The sequence below is a fragment of the Hylobates moloch genome, unplaced genomic scaffold (assembly GCF_009828535.3).
Source record: "Hylobates moloch isolate HMO894 unplaced genomic scaffold, HMol_V3 SCAFFOLD_2, whole genome shotgun sequence".
Taxonomy (NCBI): domain Eukaryota; kingdom Metazoa; phylum Chordata; class Mammalia; order Primates; family Hylobatidae; genus Hylobates; species Hylobates moloch.
Genome location: NW_026652277.1, coordinates 29,615,193 through 29,642,863, shown reverse-complemented (window position 1 = coordinate 29,642,863; position 27,671 = coordinate 29,615,193). Strand labels below are relative to the sequence as shown.

Here is a 27,671-nt window from a genome sequence, read left to right as displayed (position 1 = left end):
TGATCCACCCGCCTCAGCCTCCCAAAGTGCTGGGATTACAGGCATGAGCCACCATGCCCGGCCAGTCTTGGCTTTTATGTCATCGCACTCTTCAGATTTTCTTCCTACTTCATTGGCTATTCTTCCATCTCCTTTGTTTGCTTCTTTTCCTCTGCTTTACACTAGTCATTGCAATGTTCTCTGTGAGCACACTTGCCCTAGGTAGTTTTCCATATGCTGGTGACTCCCAACTTTGTATCTTTGGTTCCTTACACTCTGCACAGAGCTCAAGACTCAACTTACCTTTGATTTCTAATAAGAATGTAAAAATTAAGGTAAGCAAAATAAAACTCCCCCCCTCCCACCACCCTGGCTGCTCCTTTTTCTTCCTTAGTCTTTTCCATTTGGTAAATGGCACAACCATCCACACAAGCTCAAGACAAAAATTTAGGGGCTAGAGGTGACTCCTTTTTCATCACCTCTATATTCAAAACATCACAAAATCTGTAGGCTCTGCCCCAAAAATAGAGCTCATATACATCTATTTCTCTGCTATTTTATCCCGAACTTGTCATTCCTCTTTGGATTTCTGCAATTATCTTCTGCTATAGATCTTGCTCCCCACCCAGTATGATTCAGTCATCACATAATAGGCAGAACAAACCTTTTTACATTGTAAATCAGATCCTATCACTCCCTCCAAACTCACTACTGGTTTCTCTTTACATTTTAAATAAATTCCAAACTTATTCCATGGGTAGATTTCCATGGCCTATTCAAAGCCTTACATGATTTGGCCCCTACCTATCCCTCCAAGCTCATCCCGTACCACTTTCTCTACATTTTAGCTACAGTGGTCTTTATGATGTTCCTTGAAGGAGCCAAGTTCTTTCCTTCCTTAGGGCACTTGCAATTGGAGTTGCCTTTACCTGTAGTGAGCTGATCCCAAATATTTCCATGGTTGGTTTTTAAAAATATCACTAAGCAATCAATCTAAACTGACCCCTCCCCCAGTCTTAAGGAAGACCTTCACAATGTTTTACTTCTTCACTGTGCTTACTATTATCCAAAATTCCTTGCTCATATAGTTTACCTATTTTCTATCTTCCACTCACTAGAATTTAAACTTCATAAGAACAGCGATCTTGCTAGTCTTTCTTACCATTGTATTCACAATGCCTAAAACAATGCCTGACAAAGTAGGATATTCTTTAAAAAATACTTAATGAATGCCTTTCCCTAAGCAAGTCATTTGACTTCTCTACTTAACTCACACTGGTGAGTTTACTACTGCTAGACTAAGCTCTGAGTCCAGGAAAAACAAAAGTGGCTAAGGTATGGCTTCTTGAGAAGCTCATCCATTCATTCCCTCAAAAAATATTTATTGAATGTATATTACACTATGTTCCAGGTACTATTCAATCTCAGTGTTTAGTAAACACCACAGTAACATGGGATTGGGTTAACCAACAGAAGTGTTTAAACAGGATGAGTATGAAAATAAGTACAAAATGAGAAGTACTATAAAAACCATACTTTATATGTTACAATTACAGCACCCACCTATTTCCTTTTGTCTAGTAATTGGCAGGACCTTATGACAAGAGCCAACTGAAAAACAGCAGTATAAATTCTGGTACTCTAAAAGCCCAGACTTCACCACTGTGCAACATATCCACACAACAAAACTGAACTTGTACTAACTAAATCTGTATAGAATTTTTTAAAGTAAGTTAAAAAAAATTCTGGTACTCACAGAGGACAATACATATGAATGCCCTTTTCATAGGCACACAGTGACTAAAATATTTGGGGCATGAATTCTCTAGGGGTGACAATAATAAGTGTTATTTTTCATGCTTCTATTGCACACATAATTATATTTATCTATAAGGAAAATCAGAGTGGGGTGTGGCCTCCCTCATTGCCACCTGGGCCAATTGTCTCCCTGCAACACCAAATCTGTTATTTCATAGGCTCTAGGACACCCATAGAGGGGAGTGAGGGACCTGGTATGGTCCCTTGAAGAGCTCTTGTAATGCTACTGACTGATGTGACAGACACAGTGTGTGTGCAACTGTCCTTTTTCCTTCAAAAGCACTGGTCTAAAGCAGGGATCCCCAAACTCTGGGCAGCAGACAGGTACAGGTTTGTGGCCTATTAGGAAGAGGCCACACAGCAGGTGAGCGGGGCTAGAGGATTATGCCTGAGCTCCACCTCCTGTCAGATCAGCAAAGGCATTAGATTCTCATAGGAGCACAGACCCGATTATGAACTGCACAGGCGAGGGATCTAAATTGTGCCTTCTCATGAGAATCTAATGCCTGATGATCTGAGATGGAAGAGTTTTATCCCATCCTGCCCCCCACCCCAAACTGTCTTCCATGAAACTGGTCCCTGGTGCCAAAAAGGTTGGGGATTGCTGGAAGTGCTTGTCCCCTGGGTTAAAGCCAAGAAGAGTAAACAGGATTAAGGGGCGTGGAGGTGGGTGGGTGGGGGAAGAGAACTTTTTCAGGATCGGCAACCAATCCCAGAATCTCCAATCGCAGGAGCATGTATGTGAAGGTTTATTTGCAGGGATCCACTGTTTGTAAAATAGTACACGCTTAATAAAATTAATTTTGCAGTCAATCTTGACTGACAGATCTCTTCTTTACTACTGGCGAGTATTTGTAAAATAAGAAAAATAGGAGGGAGAGAGAACAAACAAGAGAGATGTGGGATGACAGAGTAAGGAAAGGAGTCACGGCGAGGAGAGACAATGTCTGTGGCTGTTTCCTCAGCGTCTGGGAGAGGAGCCCAAGAATCCTATTGAAGTGAGGGAGAGGAAAGGCCCTCCTGGGGCCTACGGCAAGGAAACGATCGCGGGAGAGTCGGGACTAGCGCCAAAGGGCTTGGAAGGGCGGAGTTAAGAAAAATGGGCCGTACCTACAACTCTTTCGCAGCCCTCGCTGGCCCGGGAGCGGCTCAGGAGCCCGGTAACCGTTGCGTAAGCCACGCGCCACCCTGGTGGGCAGGGTGGTGACGCGAAAGCCCGGATAGACTCCCGCGCAGGGGCGGGGCGGGGCGAGGAGGCGGCAGCGCGTTTAAGTGACGTCTTGGCCTCCCGCGCCGGCAGAGGCGAGGGTTCTGGGGCTTCTGGGAGTGTCTGGTGTGTTTTCTGTCTATTGAACCCTTTCCTTTCGACGTCTCTTCTGAATATTGACTCATCGGGTTGTAGAAATCCAGGGACAGAGTTGACATCACTGGGCATTTTAGCTAAAAAGCAGTGCTCGGGACTGCATGTGCCAGAGGTAAACTTGTCAAAACTCAGATTGTGTTTTCCCTAAAGTCAGCTTAAAGTGCAATGGTAAAAGAGCACGGTCTCTCCCCAAGGCGGCGTGAGCTTAAACTGCAGCGCTGTCACTTGCTAGCTATGGGACCTAGGCAAATACATCATCTCCCTGAGGTTGCCTTCTCATCTTTAAAGGACGCCGTGGTGGTGGTGTGAGAGTAAATGAGACATGGCAAGTGTCTGGAACAAAGACGCTGTGTACAAAGTAAACACTTAATATACTGTTATCAGTATAAAACCTTTGTGAGGTTTTTTTTCCGCATGAAATCTTATGTGGAAAGTTGTATGTGAAAGAAATGAAAGCGGAGCTGCGTTGATGGTGGGCCCAGAAGCTTTGGCCTTTCAGTCCCAAAGTTTCCAGTAATAGAATCCACGCTTCCTATAAAAGACAAAAACAACTGTTATTGGAGAAAGTGTAAACTTCTTAGAAAGACAAACTGCCCTTTTTAATGTTTCTCCTGACACTCAAAACAATATTTACTCTTGAACACTGTATTCCTTTTTGCCTCAGTGCGTTTTCTAAAGTTAATTCCTCTACCGGAGTGTTCTTTTTCTTAGTCATCATCTAAGATCTGATTCAAATTACAGTTCCTTCTTGGGTAACTTAAATACGAAATTATCTTTTTTTGGTTTTGTTGTCGTTGTTGAGACAGGGTTGTCTCACTCTATTACCCCGGCTGGAGTGCAGTGCGATCTAGGCTCCCTGCAGCCTCCGCCTCCTTGATTCAAGCGATCCTTCTGCCTCCTGAGTAGCTGGGACTACAGGCGGGCGCCACCACCCCCCCCGGCTAATTTTTGTATTTTTAGTACAGAGGAGTTTCACATGTTGCCCAGGAAGACTTGAACTCCTGGACTTAAGTGATCTGCCCCCCTTGGCTTTCCACAGTACTGGGATTACAAGCGTGAGCCACCACAGCCCTGCCCTTTTTATTAACACCTTCCCTCCTTCAACGTGTTATAGACATCTCAGCAAGGATTTATTTTTCTTCCTCATTTCAGGAGAGTAGACAGGGTTTCATGATTACAGGGTTAAGGGAATGTTTTGTACTCATGAAAAGGAAATGTTTTGTACTCACAGGAAAAGCAGGTAGATCCCTAAAGATAATGGGAGGTGGGACAAATGGTAAAGCAGGGAAGGAAGACCTTTGCTGGGAGTCTGTTTGCCTCCAAGGCACTACTCTTACGCTCTAGAAGGAATGGGCTCCTGGAGAGCTAAGCGCTTTAGGGTCCATGTAAGGAAGATGGAGGGCACATCAACAAATGGAGTTTTGGAATTCTCACCAGGCCAGAGGGCTCAGGCTGGATTTGAGTCAGTCAACTATAAATATAATATTACGTACTCCCCAAATGCCATGAAGCAATTCCCACTTGTTACAGAGAGGTACATAAATGATTCATATAAAAATATAATGTTCTGAGACATTAAAAAAATACAGTGGTTCTTTGGGAGACAATATAATGAAAATTTACTAATAAAAAAACATTTAATCATCTGATAACCTTTCTTATAAAAATTAATAGTGTTTTAAAAATAAGTAAATTGATTATATTTGCAACAAGGTCATAGAAAGCAAAAGCTTTTGAGGAATAAGGAGAATCTTAACTGAGAGCAATTTTTTAAAACTATATTTGACATGATAAAAAAAGTTTTAAAACTTTCTACATAAATAGTTTCATACTTCTGAAAGTACTTCAATAAAAATAAAAATTTGGCCAATGATCTATTTAGTATGATTTCAGTGCCAACTTTCTTTTCTGGTCTTATCTCTAATTCTCTTCATCAATCTCAAGTGCCAATCACATTCTATGCTCCAGGCTTTACTGTTTTCAAAACTTTGCTAATATGCCAGTCTCCCACATTAGTTGTTCCCATCTTCACCTTACTCCCTAATATAACCCCATCCATCTAGATCCTCTCCATTCTCGAAGGTCTAGTTCAAGTATCAGCTCCTCTAAGATTTCCTTAACTTCTATGCTAAAAACACTTTTGAATTATTCACTTGGATTATAGCTATTTGTACATATCTTAGTTCCTTCTAAGGTCCTTAAAGGCAAGTATCATGTCTTATTCATATTTGTATACCTCACATTGTCAATTTTCCACTAGAATTCAAGTTTATGGAAAACCAAGCCCTTGAATATCTTGTTCATCACTGTATCCCTAGTATCTAGCACAAGACCTGGCACATAGTAGGCATGTTATAATATATTCTGAGTGAGGGAGTAAATGGATTTTAAAATAAGCTCCATGAAGGCAGGGATATGTCTGTTTTATTCATTGCAAAATGAATATCCGAATATAAACATGAAGGCTTAGCATTTATTATACACAACAAAATTCTTCAATCTACATAGCATCATAAAAGTCAAATATGAAATACTTATGTTGCCTTTCACCCAACAAATTCAGTTGATGATATATCTTTCTGAAAATAATACATCCCCCAAAACTGCAGTACAATTTTAAAGAAAAATAAAATAGATGTTTATATTAGTTTCAGTTTTCTTGTTTGTATTTTTCTGTGTTCTAAATTTTCTGCAATGAAAATGTGTTACTTTATAATCAGAAAAAAAATACTATTTTTAAAGAATGTAGTGGTTGAGATCATTTGCAAATGTATACCTGAGGAAATTTTGAGGACATCAAGGTCAATCAAGGTGACTGAGAGTTAATACCAGAGAGAAAAATACTGTCCTTGGAAATATGACACTTCTTTCAGGGACTGAATTATGTCCTTCCTCACAAATTCATATGTTGAAGCCCCAACTTCCAATGTGATGTATTTGGATATGAGGATTTGGGAAGGCAATTAGATTTGGATGAGGTCATGAGGGTAGGGCCCTCATGCTGTGATTAGAGTACCCTTATAAGAAGAGACACCAGAGAGCTTGCTTGCTCTCTCTTGGTGTCATGTGATGACACAGTGAGAAGGTGGCCATTGGCAAGCCAGGGAGAGAGACTTCACCAGAGTCCAACAATGCTGGAATCCTGATCTCAAACTTCCAACCTTTAATAGAAGTAAGTTTCTGTTGTGTAAGCCACCCAGTGTATGGTATTTTATTATAGCAGCCCAAGCTGACTAAGATAGACTAAGCAGACTAAGATCCAAACTGTTGTGTGGCAAGTAGTTTTCTGATATTGAGAGAGGATCCTCTTCCTCTCAGATTTAGTCAGTAAATGTTTATTAAATGTCTACTGTGTTCCATGCCCTGTGAAAAATGCGGAGGATTCAAGGATAATTAAGACAAGGTTCCTACCCATAGGGAGCTGATTTAATAAGAGACAAACATGTAAATAAACTGAAAAAAAGTGTTATATGTGCTCTTACGTAAGTATGTATAAGGGACCCAAAAGTTAGAGTAATTGTTTCTATCTGTGGTTTAAGTGGGGATAGGTTGGGTTGGTCAGTACTCTATTGGGTTAACCCTAAGTTCACCAACCAAGTCAAGAGATGTGGCTTTCAATGTGGTGACAAACCCCCTGCTGAATGGTCAGCCTCTGTCATTCTTAACCTCACCATCTCCATGATATATAACAGCAACATAGTCTTATAGCAATTAATAAATTCCTACAAAGAGCTTCCAGGAATAGGCACAAATTTCAGAGATCCAGTAGAGGAAGTCAAAAAACCAGCACTGGGCAGTCACAGAGATTTAGATGGTGGCTGCCCTCTTAGAGGTAGAAAAGAGTTTGCTGCATGACTTGCAAAATGAAACAGGTATTGGCAGTGGCTTGAGGTGCCCTTCAATCATTTCTATACTCTGTGGACTTCCATTTCTAATTTTCCTAGGGGCCCTAAACATATTCAATAGCATTCTGATTTAGTTATACTAACTGTATTATGTATAAGTTAATAAATATTCCAAGCCTGTTACTTGGACAAAATGCCACTGATTACCTGGGAAACAGCATGAAGTGTAACACTTTTTGGTCTCACATCCCTTTTGCTGGCTAAGTCCTAATCTTCCCTCAGCCAATGCTCTACTTTCTCTGGGAAGCTGTGCCTAAACTCCACCACCCTTGGATTGATTGAGTGCTCCTGCCATGCGCTCCCTAGCAGCCCTGTAGTTCCTGCATAATAGCACTTATCATATTGTTTTGCATTCTCTTATTTGTCTGTCATCTCTATTGGACTGTTAAATCCTTAAGGACAGGGACAATATTATTCTTGATGATGTGCCTGGATCTCAAAAGCTTTCAGTAAGTATTTTTTGGATGCATCTACTTTTAGAGCCTGCAAAAATAGAGGACCAGATGATCATTAAGTTTATGGTGCCCCTAGCAAAGTGTACCTAACCAATGAAGTTCAGTTCAAAACACTTATCTGACCTTTGGTATAAATTAATCAAGTCCAAATCAAGAGCATAAACATTAAAGGAATACAGCACCATAGGGTAACCAGTCAAGTTGACATAAAATTGAAAGCTATTTAGAAGAAGTGAATATTAAACTAGTTTTGAATAGAGGTGAAAGCCATGGTGGATAGGGCTCGAACAGAAGTCTAATGAAGAGAGGAATGGACAGGCTTTATTTATGCAGATTAGCTTGGTGGGATTAGGATATTCATAATTCATTCATCTAATACATATTTAATACCTACTTCAAGATTAAAATGAACTTTGAATTCTAGGTCGAGGAGTTTAGATAGGATATGACAAGTATATAATAAACACTTCAGGTACACAGATAACATGATAAAAACCGTAAACTGTATGTGAATGTGATTATTTCAGTAACTACACAGAAGATGACCTAGAGTGAAGAGGAACTTATGAGTGATACACAAAAGCAGAGATGGCCTGTTACAAAGTAGGATAAAATATGACCTATGCAGGTAAGTCTTTCTTCTAATATTTTCTCTGCTGGCAAGTCACAATTTCTGAAATTCCTGCCATAGAAGTCACTCTTTTGGTTTAAGGCAATGTCTTTCAAAAGCTTTTGTTTGCATGTAAGAATATGTTACTAAGTGATGATAACATCCAACATAGTGGAAGCTCTGGCCCCAAAAATTTGATGTTCCGTTCCTCCTAGGAGTATGAATGCTTAGCTAGAGACAACACTTAGCTGCCTCACAGCCAGATATGATCATTACCAGTAAATGTAGGAGAAGAGATGTGTCCAACTTCCACATCACTTCCTCAAAAATAAATTGCTATACTTGCATTTTCCTTGAGAGATAGAATGGAGACATGGTAGAGATCCATTTTTAACCCATTTATGCCTAGTGTTCCATTATTAGAACGCTAAGCCTGTGGGAGTTATTTATATCCTACTGCTCAAGGTCATCGCCAAGGTCTCATGTTTCACAAAAAATTTTGCACCTCTGGCATAAATAGGTTAAGCCATGTCCTAAGCTAGGGCATGGCAGAGCTTCAGGACAGAAAGATATGGGACTCTGAGCAGACCTCATGAGCAGAGTAACCCTGTTAGTATTAACCAACCAGCCAGTTTCATTAGACGGAAATAGAATTCTATTTTCTTTTAAGCACTGTATTTTTTGTTTCTTCATTATAGCACATTACCCTAATGTAATATTCATAAGACTGGCATAGATTTGAAACTTATCTATCTCCCATCTAGAAATGGGAAGAGCCTAAGATATGGGTCATAAAAACAAATGAAAAAAGGGCTGGATTAGGGCACTCCTTAGGGGAAGGTAGACTCACATGGGCCACTGAAATAAAGGAACCTGGGTCATCAGCTAGGGGGCAGGATAAAGTTTTTTGACATCTGGAGGGGGCAAGAGGATGAACCAATGAAGATACTTCATGTACTTTAAAATTTTGGTGGGACCAATCAGTTACAGTAATTCAAAGAAAGGTAGTAAGGGAAGGAGAAATGGAGAAGAGGCAGATTATCAGGGAAAATGAGGGTAAAATTAATGAGAGACTGCATTATGATGTTTAACAACAAAAACAAAACCAAAAAAGAAGAGCCAAAACCAATTCAAGGCATCAGAGCCTGGGCAAATATGAATCAGCAAACTGTGAAAGTTAAAGGAGCAATCCTAGCTGAAGAGGATACTGAAGCTGGTCTTTCCCATGTTAACTGTAAACTGTGGTAGTACATTAAAGTAGGTATGTCCTTATGCAAATTAAGATGGATGATGAAGGGGTGTTTGAAAAAAAAGGTAGAGAGATTAAGGTTGGTGATATAGATCATTACCACCCACATGGAAAGAGCAAGGGCTAAAAATGCTGTCTAAAGAAACAGCTACACTTTTGGTTCTATTACATTTTAAGCTTAAACATTACATATTTCAATATGCATCTTGAAAAAAGTAGCAGCTTTCTAAACATTACGTTCAGCACTCTCTCTTTTCACCTCTAAACTTGCACAGAAGTCTCTCCTTGAACTTTTTCATCTTCGTTTTGATGTTCAACTTTCTGCAGAAGCCTGGGGCCCAGTAAACCAATAAGCAGACTTCCAATTGGGGCTGTGATGAGGATGGACAAAAATGCCACTGTCAACACATCCATTCCATAGTCTTCTAATTGTTTCTCTCCATGTGACCTTGCTGTGTCCAAAGCCACAGATCCTATTGCAGCCTATAAAAGTTTAAGGGTAAAAATGGAATCATGATAAGATAAGCATATATTAAAAAAGTGATTTTTTTATTGTTTGCAAAAGCAAATTGCTTGCTCTTTTGCTCAACTAAGAAAGTTGTTTTAGTCTTCTTTCAAAGTGTATTGCAGGTTTTGTTTTTTTTTTTTACTTTTAGAGACAGGGTCTCGCTGTGTTGCCCAGACTGGTCTTGAACTCCTGGCCTCAAGTGATCCTCCCTCCTTAGCCTCCCAAAGTGCTGGGATTACAGGTGTAAGTCACTGTGCCCAGCCCAGCTGGTTGTGATGATGTAAAAACTCTCTCTGCCCTTGCATGGGAACATACTGATGACTCATTTGTACCTATCTGTGTAAGGCAGGGTTACATAAATATCAGTAAAATACATTTCAAAACACAACGCAAATCCAGACTCACAATATTAATTAAATATAACATAAAGTTCTATGTACTGAATTTTTCCTGAATAAAGATGAAAATTACTGGTCATCTCCTTTTATCTCTAGGAATTTGGAACTAAAAAATAAGATGAAAAACATGCAGTGATACCTACTGAAAACTGTTAAATTTTAAATAAATATATATTGCTTTAGAGCTTAAACTCATTGTCAAACATCATGAAACATGAAAATAGTGGACACCCTGACAACTTGAAGTTGATCTTATTAGGTATTTGGTCAACTCCTTGCCACACAAGTTGGTGAAATGTTTTATTTGGAATGTATCTGTTGGAAAATATTATGAAAATTCTCGGTTTCTTTTACAGGCGAAATGCAATATTATCAGTGCAGATGGGAAAATGTATTAATTAATCTGGTTATCCCTTATTCCACAGAGAACAATGTAAGCCTCTAAGACAATGAAAAAGAAAAGTGTACATCAGAAACAATGGCAGAAACTACTAGTTGCTCATAAAAATGTGAATGACCCCTTTCTCTTCTATAATAGAACTCCTGAAGTTTGGCTGGTCACATTGCTGTCCAGAGACCTTTTTATAGAACTCTTAGCCATTATGTTTTAGACATTTTTGAAAGTCTGATAGGGGTGGGGGGAATTCTGAAGTAATACCCAAATGCAAAGAGCATAATTGAAATCTGGAATATATTTACTGAGCATACACATCCTCCGAAGCCTCCTAAATGAAAAACACTTGATTTTAATTCCTTAATAGCAGAAATTTGAATATTTAATTATAAAATAATCTGGGACAAAACAGTTAAATGTTGTTTGATGTAATTAGTCTGAAAATATACAACCAAAGATACATCACATTTGCAACAAATCATAATCTATACAGTTCTAACTTAATTAGCAATCATAGGTATTCTAACAAATGCATGGTCAACAAATTCAAGCACCTATCTGTAATAGCTTTATTTATCACATGTTTATTAGAATGCACAAATTTTTGGTTAAGTGATTGAGACATTTACCAGGAAGTTCAGTGAGTTTTGAATAATTAATACCAACTAATAATCTAGGAAATCAATAAAGTACTTTCTGAGTTGTTTTTCAATAATCTTTTCTCCATTACATACAACGACTCTGGTCAAGCTCAACTGATCATCAATCATATTAACATTAAAGTATCTCCAAACATTAAGGGAACCATGTTATTTCTATTTTACTCTCTTCTTGGAAGTTATTAACATGAAAAGAGTTAACAACTCTTTCCTTGGGTGACTTAGAGAGTGCTGACTGATGAAATTCAAATTCTTCTCTCCTGTTACTACTGCTTTCTAGTAGAGTAGAGATTTACTGGATTTTTACTTGTACCCTGGTGATCCTAGGAAATTTAATGAGCTATCACATTTAAGGAATGAATATACCAAAAATATAGGTTTTAAAGAATAGATTAGGATAAACTCTTTTCATAAATCCACTTCAATTATTTATTTTCACTAAATTTAAACAAGCCCTCTTATTCAATATTTCAAGGTGTCATGCAGAAATAGCAGTTAAAATGCTAAGCCATCCTATCCATCATACCTGAACTGTGGCCTTTGGAAGCCATGCAAAAGAAATAAATATCTTTTCTTTTAAGTTAAAACCAGCAAAACACACCATCAGAAATGTAGTCAAAATTCGTATCAATACTGCAATGCCTACGGTGGCAACACAAAGGCCTGTAAGAAATATTCAATTTTTAGAAATAATAAAATACTAGGAGAGAAATTGCATCTCATGGTTACCAATTCAAAATAACCATCAACAGAAATAATTTTTAAAGCATTAAAAAATTACAAATACAAAAATGTTTAGGAAGAATATATAAAAACAATCAATATTAAGGATGAATCAGGCTATTTGTTTAAAATAAGGTGTTTCCCTAGATTAAAACCAGAAATTAAGCATATTTGAATTCTGATATAGAGATTTGAATGTTATGTATGTCTTATGCTTTATAGCAAGAACCATGCTTGTTCATGTGTGTAAGATGAATTCATTAAACGATATGATTAAATGATAAGTAATAAGCTTTAAACTAAGTACTGGGTACACATAAATGTATAATGTATAGACTTTGTCTCAAAGTCAGAGAAAGACAGAAACATAAACAACTAATTCATAGACTATACGGTAAGTGAGGTATAAACAAACTAAGGGCATAAAAGAGAGAAAAATAATATTTTAACCCAAAAAGTCAATAATTCTTTACAGAGTATAAGACCAGAAGTGATAGCCAAAATATTTATGAGCCAGTATGGAGGGAATTAGCCAATCAGAGCTGGCTGGGCACTGACCAATCAGAATAGACACTGGCAGTCTACCAGTGTTTCACCATACTGATGTGTACTGGTTGTACTGGTCCCAATTATCCCTGGTTAACCTATACAGCTACTCCAGTTAGTCCTGTAGAACTCTTTGCTGATAAAGACAAGTTCATCATCATTTGCCAAACAAAGGATTGTGAGTAGTGCTGCTGCATGCTACTGGACCTAAGAATGGTACAGCTAAGGTGACTCCTGAGTATTAGGGTGATTTTTAAAAAAGTAACATTTGTTGAGTATTTACTCTGTGCCAAGTGCTGTACTAAGCTTTAAATGTATTATTTTACTTAGTCCTTACAACCTGTGGGATAAGTATTATTTTATAGTTGAAAAAACCAGAAGCTCAGAAAAGAAAAGTACTTTTCTCAAATTCAAAGGGCTGGTAAAACATCAGATAGACATAGCAGGAGGATCTATTGTAAATCTGCCATATGGCTTTTTTATGGGAAAGTTTTGTGGTTCTTTGTTGAAAGGTATTTCTTCAAGGTTGGAAAGTATTCAAAAATATCTGTAGCCTGAAGTACAAGATAAAGAGTTGATACCATTCCCAGAAGGAAACACTGAAAGTTTAAGAAGAGGATGAGAAGGAAGTTTTAGCTGAGTTTGAAGGTTAACAGGACATACAAGTGGTGCTGTCCAATCAACAATTGGATATATTGATTTAGAGATAAATAGTTTGGAATTATACAGTTTATAGTTGATGTCACTAGTATAGATGACGTTAGAGAAGTGATATAGAGCCAGAGGCACAAAGTTAGAACTTTGATAAAGGGCAGCGTTTAAGCTACATATGGTGTAAGGAAAGGTTCAAACAGCACTGGGAAATAGGAAGTTTAAGAACTTAATATAAAGGAGTGTTAGAGGGTCAAAAGCAGCAAATGCTGCTGACAGATCAAGTAAAGCAAAGACTGGATTTAGCAATATTTCCTTGGTGAGAGGTTGGCAGGTTGTGTGATAGGCAGAAGCTGGGCTAAAATGTATAGAAGAAGGAAATGGGAACTGAAGTGGAAAGGGGAATGTAGTGACCTCTTTTAAAAAGCCTGAAAAGAAGATGAGAGAGGTAGCATGGTAGAGATGGGGGCAAGTGAAATAGAGAAATTATATGTATATAATTTTAACATATTATTTTAATACACATTATTATAATTATAGTAAAATACACATAACATTCACCATCTTAACCATTTTTATGTGTATAGTTAGTATCATTAAGTATATTCACACTATTACGCAATCAATCTCCAGAATTTTTTCATCTTGCAGAATTTAAACTCTATACCCATTAAACAACAATTTCCCTTTACTCCCAGCCCCTGGCAAGTACCATTTATGAGTTTGACTACTCTGGATACCTCATGTAAGTGGAATCATACAGGGTTAGTCTTTTTGTGACTGGCTTATTTCACTTAGCATAATGTTCTCAAGGTTCATCCATGTTGCAGCATGTGTCAGAAGAGAAGCATTTTGTTTTAAGATAAGAGAGATTGGAGACTAAATTCTGAAAAGAAGAAAATTGTGACGTGGATATTTAAGATGTATGAGAAAAGGAAAAAATCCACACGCAAGATTCAGAAGGAGGTAGCGGGACATGGGATTCCTAGCATGGATGGAAGAATACTGTGATGGAAGGAAAGAAGGAAATAATGAGTACATGTATGCAAATTAATTTTTAAGTGCAGTGTTTTGAATCAACAGAGTTTTAATATGATGGCTTTTGAATGTATGAATAAATAATTAATGAACAACCAGGCATTTCTATCCCATGGATACAAACTATAGAACTAACTAGTTGTCTTTAAAATTCTTGCTCTTGTTCAGGACAAGGCTAGATGAATATTCTTACCCTTGGAAAAAGAATTGTAAGGCTTGAATTTTCTGGGTAGTGGTCAGCAGTGTCACTTTCATATACAAGGAACAATATTAAATGTGTAAAATATACCATCTTAGATGAACAAGCATTATTTTCTAACCCTACTCTAAAAAACTTAGATCATAATTAACTTTTTATATAATTGTGACAATAGTAACCACTGTACACATACCTACTGGAGATATTTCAATGAATATAAAAAGTAGACTTTATTGGTGAGTAGGTTGACCAAAAAAAGTGAATTTTAACAAAAGTACACTTTGAAATTCTTACCTACAGTTTCTGGTCTGAGAGATGCAATAGATACCTCTGCTCCAATTAGTCCAAAAAGAAGGGGCTGAAAAATGTCCCAGGCAACTGCAATTATCTTTTCAACCTCTGCCTAAAATAATAATAAAACACACACACAGATTTTTATTATGTGAAGTTACAAATGCAAAGAATTTTATTAATTTGAGGTTTGAATTATTTGGCCTGACATAAGCTTTATTTCTGTGCCATCTATAACTAAAAGGTTAGCTAGAACAGAGCAAAAAAATTGCATGAAGATCTTTCTAACACAGTTAAGATACATGAGGTGTTTTAGCATACTAAATATTAGTTTGCACATGGATGTTAATAAAAAGATTCTTATAAAGTAATCTTATGAGGACTCCTACTTCGGAATACACTGTGTATATGTGCATGTGTGTATACATATTGTAATATATAGTAGTGTTTTGTAGTTTAAATTTTTTTTTTGTAGTTTAAAATTTTATGTCAACTTTCCTTCAACAATATGATTTAGAGAGCTTGCAATATTGGTACATATATCTAGATATGCCCCTATTACTGCTGCATAGTAATCTACAGTATGGAAGTACCATAGTTTATTCAATCATTTCTTTATTGACAGATCTTTAAATTGTTTCCAATTTTATCTGTACAAAAAATACTGTTTAAGGTTATCTCAAATCATGCACAAGAGTAAAATCTAGGTTTGCTAAAGTGATTATCAGTGCCAATTATCACTTTATTACCCATTATCTCCAATTCCTCTTTCACTGTTGCTCCACAGAAAATGGAGCTGGGCCTTTAAAATATTTTTCCTTTGCCAGGTAGCACCATCTTAAACTTTGTCAGTACAGTGTGCTAAAGAGCTATTGCAAGCTGAAGGTGCTTTTCTTCCTGGTTTCTGTGGCTCTTCCTAGCAAGATCTTATAGCATGCACTGGTGGCCTTAGCTCTAGGTTCCTGCATCCTAGGTGGCTTCTCCAGTATCAGGGTACTACAGTTCATGCAACCACCAGCACTTAGTGGCCATTACATTCCCTAGCATACCCCTGGGGCAGTTTCATAGCATATTCTCTTGAGCAAGATACGTCCCCATGCACCCAAGGGGATGGATCTCCTGCAAATTGGGAGGGTAGATTTTCAGCAAATTCTGCAAGCACAGCACCACAGCGACTTCTCTAAGCTCTAACAAAGTCTGGATCTCAGTCCTGCAGGCAGGAATGAGGAGGGGACAGGCTTAAGGGGATGATCTATTATAGCCATAGGTGCTATTCCCATATTCTTTAAGGATGTCTTCACATCTTACTAGCCAATACCTTGTTACTGGAATCCCTGGTGTGGTTAATAACCAACTTTCCCTATTCCAGTTACTATGTGATTTCTCTTTACTCATAGGACCCTAATTGATACAAGAACTAACTTTGTAACACATAATGCAAAAGACTCTAGGAAAACAGTGACACAATTGACTAGAGTAACATTAAAATGTTTTGTGGCAAAAGAAGCCATAAAACAAAAAAGTGACAAACTAGAAGAAAATATCTGTACCATGTGTAACAGAATAAGAAACATTGGCCAATCAATAAAAAAAGACATAGTTCCTAACAGAAAAATGGGCAATGAACCCAGAGACAACATCATCATACTGAATAGGCAAAAGCTGGAAGCATTCCTTTTGAGAACCAGAATAAGACAAGGATGCCCACTTTCACCACTTCTATTTAACTGGAGTACTGGAAGTCCTAGCAAGAGCAATTAGGCAAGAGAAAGAAATAAAACGCATCCAATTAGGAAGAGAGGAAGTCAAACTATTTCTCTTCGCAGATTATACTATACCTGGAAATACTATACCAAGAATAGTATAGAGATACTATACCTAGAAAACTTCATAGTCTCTGCCCAGAGGCTTCTAGATCTTAGAAACAACTTCAGCAAAGTTTTAAGATAAAAAAATCAATGCACAAAAATCAGTATTTCTATATACCAATAACGTATAAGCTGAGAGCCAATTCAAGAACGTGATCTCATTCACAGTCTCCACAAGAAGAACAAAATATCCAGGAATACAGCTAACCAGCGAGGTAAAAAATCTCTACAATGAGAATTACAAAACACTGCTGAAAGAAATCAGAGACGACACAAATGGAAAAACATACCATGCTCATGGATAGGAAGAATCAATATTGTTAAAATGGCCATATTGTCCAAGGCTATTTACAGATTCAATGATATTCCTATCAAACTACCAATGACATTTTTCACAGAATTAGAAAAAACATTCTAAAATTCATTTGGAACCAAAAAAGAGCCTGAATAGCCAAAGTAATCCTAAGCAAAAAGAGCAAATCCAGGGACATCACACTACCCAACTTCAAACTATACCACAAGGCTACAATAACTAAAACAGATGGCACTAGTACAAAAACAGACACATAGACCAATAGAACAGGTTAGATAATGCAGAAACAAAACTGCACACCTACAACCATGTGATCTTTGATAAAGCTAACAAAAACAAGCAACTGGTAAAGGACCCCCTATTCAATAAACTGTGCTGGGATAACTGGCTAACCATATGCAGAAGGTTGACTCTGGACCCCTTCCTTACACTGTATACAAAAATCAATTTAAGATGAATGAAAGACTTAAATGTAAAACCAAAAACTACAAAGCCCCTAGAAGATCTAGGAAATACCATTCTGGACATTGGCCCAGGCAAAGACTTCAAGATGAAGACTCCAAAAGCAATTGTGACAAAATCAAAGATTGACAAGTGGGACCTTATTAAACTAAAGAGCTCTGCACAGCAGAAGATACTATCAATGGAGTAAACAGACAACCTTTATAACAGGAGAAAATATCTGCAAACCATGCATCTGACAAAGGTCTAATGTCCAGAATCTTTAAGAAACTCAAACAAATCAACAAGCAGAAAACAAACAACTCCATTAAAAAATGGGCAAAGCACATGAACAGATACTTCTCAAAAGGAGACATACATGTGGCCAACAAGCATATAAAAATGCTCAACATCTCTAATCACTGGGGAAATGCAAATCAAAACCAAAATGAGACACCATCTCACATCAGTCAGGATGGCTATTATTATTTTTTTAATATTTAAAATTAACCACAATATTTGAGCTTGTGGAAGTAAACTGGGTGACCAAATGTCAAAGGAAACATAATTGTACATCTTTTGATACTTTTTAATTTTTTGAAAACATTTATTTTAAATTCAGGGGCACATGTGCAGGTTTGTTACATAGGTAAACTTGTGTTGTGGGAGTTTGTTGTACAGATTATTTCATCACTCTGGTATTAAGCCTAGTATCCATTAGTTATATTTTTCCTGATCCTCTTCCTCCTCCCACCCTCCACCCTACAATAGGCCCCAGTGTCTGTTGTTCTTCTCTATGTGTCCATGTGTTCTCATCATTTAGCTCCCACTTATAAGCAAAAATGTGGTATTTGGTTTTCTGTTTCTGTGTTAGTTTGCTAAGGATAATGGCCACCCACTCTATCTATGTCCCTGAAAAGGACATGATCTTCTTCTTTTTTATGGCTGCAGAGTATTCGATGGGGGCATATATACCACATTTTCTTTATTCAATGTATCATTAATAGGCATTTCTGTTGATTTCACGTCTTTGCTATTGTGAATAGTGTTGCAACGAACACACTCATGCATGTGTCTTTATAACAGAATGATTTATATTCCTTTGGGTATATACCCAGTAATAGGATTGCTGAGTCAAATGCATTTCTGTCTTTAGGTGTCTGAGTAATCACCACACTGTCTTCCACAATGGTTGAATTAATTTACACTTCCACCAACAGAATGGCTATTATTAAGTCAAAAAATAACAGATGATGGTGAGGTTGTGGAGAAAAGGGAATGCTGATACACTGCTGGTGGGACTGTAAGTTAGTTCAGCCACTGTGGAAAGCAGTCTGGAGATTTCTCAAATAAATAGAACTACCATTTGACACAGCCATTCCATTACTGGTTATATACCCAAAGGAACAGAAATCATCCTACCATTAAGACACATGCACGTGTATGTTCATCAAAGTGCTATTCACAATAGCAAAGACATGGAATCAACCTACATGCCCATCAACAGTAGACTAGATAAAGAAAATGTGGTACATATACACCATAGAGTACTATGCAGATAAGAAAAATGAAAAAAGCTGGAGGCATCACACTATTTGAATTCAAACTATACTGTATACTATATATATAGTATATATATATATACTATATATATAACTATAGTATATATATACTATATATAACTATACTATATACTATATATATACTACATATATATATATACTATGTAGTATATATACTATATACTACAAGGCTACAGTAACTAAAACAGCAATGTTACTGGTACTAAGACAGACACATGAATCAAAAGAACAGGCTAGAGAACCCAGAGATAAAGCTGCACCCCTACAACCATCTGATATGTCACAAAGCCAACAAGAACAAGCAATGTGGCAAGAACTCATAGATACCATGTACATATATACGATGGAATACCATGCAGTCATAAAAAATAATGAAATCATGTCCTTTGCAGTGACGTCGATGGAACTGGAGGCCATAATCCTAAGCTAATTAATGCAGGAACAGAAAACCAAATACCACAGTTATCACTTATAAGTGGGAGCTAAACAGTGAGTCCACAGGGACACAAAGAAGGGCATGATAAACACTGGGGCCTATTTTAAAGTGGAGGGTGGCAGGAGGGTGAGGATTGAAAATAGTATGCTGATTACCTGGGTGACAAAATTATCTGTACTCCAAGCCCTTGCAACACATCATTTATCCATGTAACAAACCTGCACATGTACCCCTTGAACCTAAAATAAAAGCTGAAAAGAAAAAAAAAAGAAAAATGGGCAATACATATGCATAACTAATTCACAGAAGAAGAGATACAAATAGTCACAAAATCTAAGACACTAAAACTGAGTAATTATGAAACACAAATTAAATTGACATGCCTTTTTGTTTTCAAGGGGGAACACCACATTGGATAAATAGTAAAACGTTTTAATAATGAAAAGTGTTCATGACTTTGTAAGGAAACTCACCACTTGGCAGGACAACAAATTGATAATGCTTTTTTGGAGGGCAATTGAGCAGTACCTGTTATACTGTCTAAGAATTTACATAGAACAGATTTTCTCATAACTAAAAAGAAGCTATATTTTTTGATGACATTTCAATGCTTACAATTACACAATTTAAGGATCTGCAATATATACACCAGGTCCTCAAATAATGTCCTTTCTTTCAACGTTGTTTCCTTCCAGCAATGAAAAAAAAATCAATTCTTCATGTTCTCCCCATATCTGCAAGCATTTTCTGTGAGTAATTTGGTTTCCTCCTAAATCCCAAAGATGTTCTCATTAGGTGAACTGATGTGTCTACATGGTCCCTATCTGAATGAGTGTGGGAGTATGTGAATGCACCCTGTGATGGGATGGCATCCTGTGTAGGGTTGGTGCCTGCCTTCTGCCCTCAGCCTCTGGGATAGGCTCGGGCTTATTATCTTACTTGTTTGTATTAACCTTTCTGAAATGTATGTGTAGATTACAATTATTTCAATGTTTAATCTTCACAGTGTTTTGGTTTTTATTCAGAAGTTTGGTGATGTTTTTGTGACCAGAAATATGCCTTAGGAACTTAGCTCTTGTTTATATCAATTGGCCTATGGTAAAATTGGTTTTGTTATTTGTCCTTTCACTTAAAATTGCAGCTTCTGAGAACCTACTGACAATGCTAAAATGAGGACTTACTATTAATATATTCAGCAGTTTGACAAAGAAGGATTACAATGTTTCTTTGTATTCTTTATTTGCATTATTTCTGGCGTGTTTATAGGGGGAAGATTCTATTTCCATTCAGCTTACAAGTGTTGAAAGAGAGCATATGTAAGGGCATTGGTTGATTTATTTAATAGTTCTGTTTCTATAGCCTGCAAAATGTTATGTTTTCATCAGATAATGAGTTAAGTTTGAACCTTCCACCACTAACTGCAAGGCACTTGCCTCTGAGTACCTCACTTTCTCATCTGTAGAACAAAAGGTTTATATTAGATAACATCTAAGATCATTTATTATGTAATGGCTAGTTCTGCCAAAACTACGATCCAGTTAACACCCTTCCACATATCTTTAAATTTTACTTTTTAATTTAGTTTTTTTAGTATATTATAGCTAAAGGTAAGACTTTTCTTTTTTTTGAGGCAGAGTCTTGCTATGTCGCCCAGGCTGGTGTGCAGTGATGTGATCTTGGCTCATTGCAACCTTCAATCCTGGGTTCAAGTGATTCTCCTGCCTCAGTTTCCCGAGTAGGCTGGGACTACAGGTGTGCACCACCACACCTGGGAAAGTTTCGTATTTTTAGTAGAGATGAGGTTTTGTCATGTTGCCCAGGCTGGTCTCAAACTCCAGAGCTCAGGCAATCTGCCTGCCTCAGCCTCCCAAGTGCTGGGATTACAGGTGTGACCCACTGCATCCAGCCAACGTAGACTTTAGTTGATACTCACTGTAGTAAAGAACAAGAATCAACTCTATTAATTTTAGATTACTTAGACTTTTTTTGCCATGAATAATTGTTTAAGAGAAGTCCTCAAATGTGTTTCATATACTTAGAATACAAATGAAAGTAGGACTAAAAATATTTCTGTATCAAACTATTTTTTATTTCTAAACTGTAGACAAAGGCCACAATTTGTATTTTGATTATAACACTTTAGACTAGTTGAACATCAGACATGGGCTTATATATTGCAAAACATAGAAAAACATAGAAAAGTCACAATGTATCTTCTTGTGGGTTTTCCATAATGTCAAAACTAAAATGAATTTGCCTATAAAGAAAATGGAGTCACTGAATAGGCTGTGTATAAAAGATAAGCCCAGGGTAATGAAGACTGTGTTGTCCCTTGAAAATTAAGGCCATTTGACACATTTGTATGCATCATTAGTAAGAATCTGAAAAAATATCAATTACTTTGGAGGACTGACAAAGGAGAAAGTTAAGATAAATGGAAGTTTCATCATGAGTTGGATATCTACTTAAGTTTATAGTTTTTTGAAAGAACATTTTAATATTCAGAAAATCCAAAATACCGTTATCAACAAAAAAAATCTGTAAAAGTCATTAGAAGCAGCACTAGATTTGACAACAGACAAAAAAAGAGAAGCAGCTTTAAAAAAGGTGAGTGCATCTGAATACAACAAACGAATGGAAAGATTAATGCTTATAAGAAAACCAAGCACAAAGTATAAAATAGTATCAGAAAACTATGGACACAAACAGAATTTTATAAAATATTTTAGCTTTTCAAAGTCTAATAAGTTAACAACAATATTGCTACAGCCCTGTAGAATTTACAAGTGTGTCATTTTCATTTTCTCACATAATAGTTACAGCAATTTTTTAGATGATTATTGTATTCACTTTAGAGTTGAGAAAACTGAGTATTTGGGAAGGCAAATAACATGCTTGGGATTATACAGCTAGAAAGTAGTAGAACTGGGATTGGCATCCCAATCTCTATATTTTAAATCTTATGCTCTTAGTATGATATCATGCTGTTCTGGAGGTAACTATAAAAATAATAAGGGTTATTATTCACTGAATGTGTTCTATGATTAAGCACTTTCCTTAGTGCTTTGCATAGGTTATTTTACCGAATCCTCCAGTCAGTGAAGTTGTCATCATCATTGGGAAGTTAGATAACTTGTACATGGTCAGACACACCTAGTAAAAGCTGTAGAGTTGAGACTGGCCTGAGGAGTCTGAGCTCTTGGCCCTAGGCTATCCTTTAGAATAAGGTAAGAAAAGGAATCCAAACTCAGGACTTTGGTTTAGTTCCTACAGGAATAAGAACTTTCCTGAGTACTAAATTAGAAAAGATATGGAGAGTGCCTGCCACACGACAGAGTCAATAAACATTACTTTTCCTTCCTTTCTTTGGGGAACCATTTTGATATATTCAGATGGTATATTCTTTTTTTTTTTTTTTTTGAGACGGAGTCTCGGTCTGTCACCCAGGCTGGAGTGCAATGGCGCGATCTCGGCTCACTGTAACCTCCGCCTGCCAGGTTCAAGCAATTCTCTGCCTCAGCCACCCAAGTAGCTGGGACTACAGGCGCATACCACCATGCCCGGCTAATTTTTTGTATTTTTATTAGAGATGAGGTTTCACCATGCTGGCCAGGCTGGTCTCGAATTCCTGACCTCATGATCCGCCCACATCGGTCTCCCAAAGTGCTGGGATTACAGATGTGAGCCACCGCACCCAGTCTCAAATGGTATATTCTTATCCTGGCTCTGCCACTTACTTTTTGTCCTCTGGTCAAATATTTTTGGCGTTTGCAATATACTTAGTATTTGTAAGCCTTGGTATCCTGACTTTAAAAGTTGCTCTAATGTTTACCTTTCAAGATTATTGTTAAGAATAAATAACATATATTTCACTAACAAAGAGCTCTTCAAAAAAATTAAAACTATTATAAGAGACTGACAGATCTGACTACATGAAAATATAAAATACCTAAGTGTTAAAAGTGAACAACATAAAAAGGTACAAAGATTACTTAGACTTTTGTTGCTGGGACTAATTGTTTAACAGAAGTCCTCAAATGTATTTCATACACTCAGAATAGTAATGAAAGTAGAAGGACTAACAAGATTTCTATATCAAATTATTTTTTATTTCTAAAGTGTGGACAAAGACCACAATTTGTATTTTGATTATAACACTTCAGACTAGTTGAACATCAGACATGGGCTTATATATTGCAAAACATAGAAAAACATAGAAAAGTTACAACTTATCTTCTTGTGGGTTTTTCATAATGCCAAAACTAAAATGAATTTGCCTATAAAGAAAATGGAGTCATTGAATAGGCTGTGTATAAAAGATAAGCCCAGGGTAACGAAGACTGTGTCATCACTTATGTAGATATGTGTATTGGGGGGTGTATCTTACAGATGGATAATCAACACACATTATACTTTGGAAGACAATGAACAAAAGACCTATCAAAGAAAAAGAAAAAAAATACAAGTGTCTAAATATGTGAAAAACTGTTCAATTTCACTGTTAAAGAAACACAAAATAAACAAGATGCAACTTTTTACCTATCAGTATGGCTAAAGATTAAAAGCAATAATATTTTAAGCCAGTGGTTCACAGTGTAGTCCCTAGACTGGCAACATCAGCCTCATCTGGAAATTAATTAGAAGTGCAAATTCTCAAGCCCCACCACAGTCTAAAATCAGAAATTTGCAGTAGGGCCCAGAACTCAAATTTAACAATCCTTCTAGGTAATTCTGCTAAAGTTTGAGAAAACTATTCTAAGGTGAAGTTGTAATGAGACAGGTACTTCATATTTTACTGGTAGAAAAGTAAATGGATAGAACTCTAGAAAGCAGTTTGGTAATATGTGTTGAAAACCTCAAAATGTTCATATTATTTCACCCCCAAATTTTACTGTTAGGAATATTCCTTAAGGAAGTGATCAATTTTTGATCATTTCAGCATAATTTAAAATAGCAGAGAGTGGAAATAACCTTATAACTATATATAAAGGAATGGGTAAAAAATCCAAAAACCCAACTATGGTGCATCCATGTGTGCAGATAAAGAGATTCCCATAGGAGAGTTACTAGAGGTAAATATTTTTAAAAATGTTAATAGTTATCTTTCTCATTGTGGGGTTACACTGACCTTCTACGTAGCAGGGCTACAGGAAATGTAAACAAAGGGAACAATGGTTTGGTTTATAAGAATCATTTCTAGATAACCACATTATAGTTTCTCTGAATAACAGTGTAATTGGAAGTGATCAAAGTTTCCCTTTCCCTCCTTTTTCTTTCTGTGCTCTTATCCAGTGCCCACTTGCAGGAGGTATCAGTCTCACCTTGATTTCCCTGTTGCTAAAACTACTTTTTATGCTCTGTTTCAAATGATATTGCTCCTTCTCATTGTTTATTCCTTTTATCCTATCATTTATGAATTTAGAAACTGAATTTTAAACTGCAAAAGTTTAGAATTATGTTTAAATACACATGGTAAGTGTTACTCAAACAGATGTCAAAATATAAAATTGTGTCATGCACAATAATGCTACAGTTGTACTACAGCATAGTACAAGTCACCTTGGAGTCAAATTAATCTGAGCTTAAATCTCAGTGCCATTTTCTAATTTTGTGACCTTGGACATGTTATTTAAGTCTTTCTGACATATAGCTTCTATAAAGTAGAAATCATAATACTTTTCAAAGGTATTTTTGTGAAAATAAATGACCATATCCACTTAGTGCCTCATACAGAGTAGCAATAAAAATTTATTAATTCCTTTTTCTCTTTTTACCCATGACAGTATAATATAATGAGTTGATTTCAATTTGCAAAGATTTGTAAAGAGGTGGTGACAGAAAGCAGTTCTGTTACACTGTTGATATGAGAATGAATGTTATTTACCCACAGTGAATGCTGTCTATGGAAGATCCCCACAGAGATCCACTTAATTGAGTTATGATTATATATCTCATCTCAAAATTTGTAACGTTTCCATATTTTCCATATGGCATTATTTTAATTATTTAAGTTTAATTATTTTAAACAGTTGTCTTCAGGCTTTGTAAGATTATCTCAAAATGATATAGCTGCATTTATTTTAGGTCACCAACATCTTCATTAAGCAGAATAGCATATGATCCTATCAAGTTCAAATCTATAAAAGTGCATCTGAAAATTAAAATAAATAAATGACAACTAGTGAATTTCCATAATACATATAAACCAAATGAATATTCTTAATAATCTTGAAAATCAGTATGAAAAACCAAAGCAACCTTATAAAAATGGCAAAGGCTTTTGAACAAACTGGGTAGTAATCATATGAAAAGATGATGAGCATTGCCCATAAAGAAATGAAAATCAGAATAATAATAAGATATATTTTTAATTCATAATATCAGCAAAATATCTCGAAGACTTAGATCAGAAAAACAGATCCTCTCACATAATATTGATAAAAATATAAATTGGTACAGTCTTTTAAAAGGTCATATTGATATTATCAAAAGTATAAATGTGAGTACTCTTTCCTACAGCAATCTGATTTCTAGAAATTTATTGTATAAACTAAAATATATACTATATTTTATTGATTTTAAGACACATATTTTTATATTTTAACATTTCTGAAATTAGAATGTTATGTTATAGTTTAATTGGCACTTTTTTTTTCTTTCTTGGTGTCATATAAAATAATTGTGTTTTTTAGAATTGACTCAGAGTTTATGAAATATGGTATGTAAGGATATATTACTGAAGCACTGTTTATCTTGGCAGAAAATTAGAAACAACGTAAATATCTATAAAATTCAATATTCTGTAGCCATTACAAAGAATAAGGAAGGCATTACGGTAGTATGACCATGATATATTTTAAGTAAAGACATCAAGTTATAGATTGATGTGTAAGGGGAAAAAAGATGAACATTGGGTGTACATTCGTATATGCCATAAGATAGCTTTTATAATGAAATATTTTATTAATTCGATGCTAAGAAAGTATCTGGAAAGCCAACTTAATCTCATTAGAAAAGAGTCATGAGCAGAAAAACTTAAAATGAAATTCACCTTTTCGCTGGTCCATCCCATGCCTGCAAGGAAAGCCATGACCAACGTGCACAGTCCTCCTGATCCAGGGAAACCAAAATGCACACTGCTGAACACAGCTAGCACAGACAACCCCAACACAAGGAATGTTCTCTTACACACAAGTTTGTCCTTTAGGAGAAAAAAATTCATTTGCTAATTATTTCAAATCCCTGATTTTTAATGATTGATTTTTTCCATATCTAGGATTTAGAAAGAAAATAAAAATTAAAATGTCTATGTAAATAGACAAAACAAGTGCACTACATAACATTTACTTTATTTCCTTAAACAAAAGCACAGTTAGCACACTGCAAAGGTGAGCTCTTCTTTCAGGAACACCAATTCTCTCCTCTGCAGTTATCAATGCAGAATTTCACAGCACTTAATGAAGTAGCAGAAAAAAAGTACACGAGCTTTGGAGCTGGACAGACCAAGGTTAAACTTATAGTTTTTATACATCGTTGGCGTCTGTAGTGGCCATATTACTTAACCTCTCCAAGCTTTGTTTCCTGAAAGCATTTACATCATAGGGTTTGTGTGAAGGTTAAATATATATCTCTATTATTTTCAGGCTCTATGTTTACTGTTTTAAATTTGACGCCCCCTTGGTTTTTCTTTCTGAATCTTTGAAAACCAGGAAGCTTTAAGAGGTTCTAGACTGACATTAGTTTTTGTTGGTGTTGTTTTAAAGTCTAAGAATTGTGTACTTTTTTTCCCTTTACTTTTCCCTGTCCAGGCTTTTAAACTTCTTGATAACTTTAGAAAGTAGGTCTTTAAAAGTGCTTAACTTGGAAAAGGCATGCAAGCTCTGCAGGTGAATTACCTAAGTTCATTCCCAGTTCCACTGCTTTCTAACTATGTGACCTTGTTCAAGTCACTTACCCTGCCTAAGCCTCAATTTCCTTATCAGTAAAATGGTCATAGTAATAGAAATCTCTTTATGAACTATTTTGTGGGTTGTACTAGAGCAGTGCTTTCCAATAGAATGTTTAGTGATGATGGAAATGTTCTGTATCTGCTATAGCCACACGTAGCTAGTGGCTACTGTACTGAACAAAGTGGCACTGGATGATGATTGCCTGATTTATGTGTGTGTGTATGCATGTATGTATTAGATATGGGCTCTTGCTATGTTGCTCAGACTGGACTCAAACTCCCAGAGGGATCCTTTT

The 27,671-nt window shown here is 36.4% G+C and overlaps 2 protein-coding genes and 1 long non-coding RNA gene across 13 annotated transcripts in view; 1 reads left to right on the top strand and 2 right to left on the bottom strand.

The window, feature by feature from the left end:
• SLC9B1 (solute carrier family 9 member B1) overlaps positions 1-3,232 on the bottom strand; it is a 139,370-nt gene extending 136,138 nt beyond the window's left edge. For 3 of the 5 annotated variants that reach the window (XR_009211357.1, XM_058432521.1, XM_058432526.1), the window contains exon 1: positions 2,908-3,232. Coding sequence is in view for 2 of the 5 variants with exons in the window: in XM_058432521.1 (XP_058288504.1) it covers positions 2,908-3,232 (325 nt within the window). In the remaining 3 variants the exon portion in view is untranslated. The remainder of the gene's footprint in view (positions 1-2,907) is intronic. The other 2 variants (XM_032176287.2, XM_058432529.1) reach the window with 2 other exon arrangements.
• LOC131382153 (uncharacterized) lies at positions 3,152-9,764 on the top strand. The gene is made up of 3 exons (XR_009211378.1): positions 3,152-3,272; positions 8,048-8,148; positions 9,655-9,764. It is a non-coding gene; the product is annotated as an uncharacterized LOC131382153 (long non-coding RNA).
• SLC9B2 (solute carrier family 9 member B2) overlaps positions 3,604-27,671 on the bottom strand; it is a 60,821-nt gene continuing 36,753 nt past the window's right edge. For 2 of the 7 annotated variants that reach the window (XM_032175963.2, XM_032175797.2), the window contains exons 9-13: positions 26,479-26,628; positions 14,790-14,898; positions 11,865-12,001; positions 9,639-9,862; positions 3,604-3,692 (exon numbers count right to left, since the gene is read on the bottom strand). In XM_032175963.2, the coding sequence (XP_032031854.1) occupies positions 9,641-9,862; positions 11,865-12,001; positions 14,790-14,898; positions 26,479-26,628 (618 nt within the window). In that variant the 3' untranslated portion in view covers positions 3,604-3,692; positions 9,639-9,640. Of the gene's footprint in view, positions 3,693-5,552; positions 7,549-7,819; positions 9,863-11,864; positions 12,002-14,789; positions 14,899-26,478; positions 26,629-27,671 lie in introns of those variants that run through there. The other 5 variants (XM_058432543.1, XM_058432538.1, XM_032176161.2 and 2 more) reach the window with 3 other exon arrangements.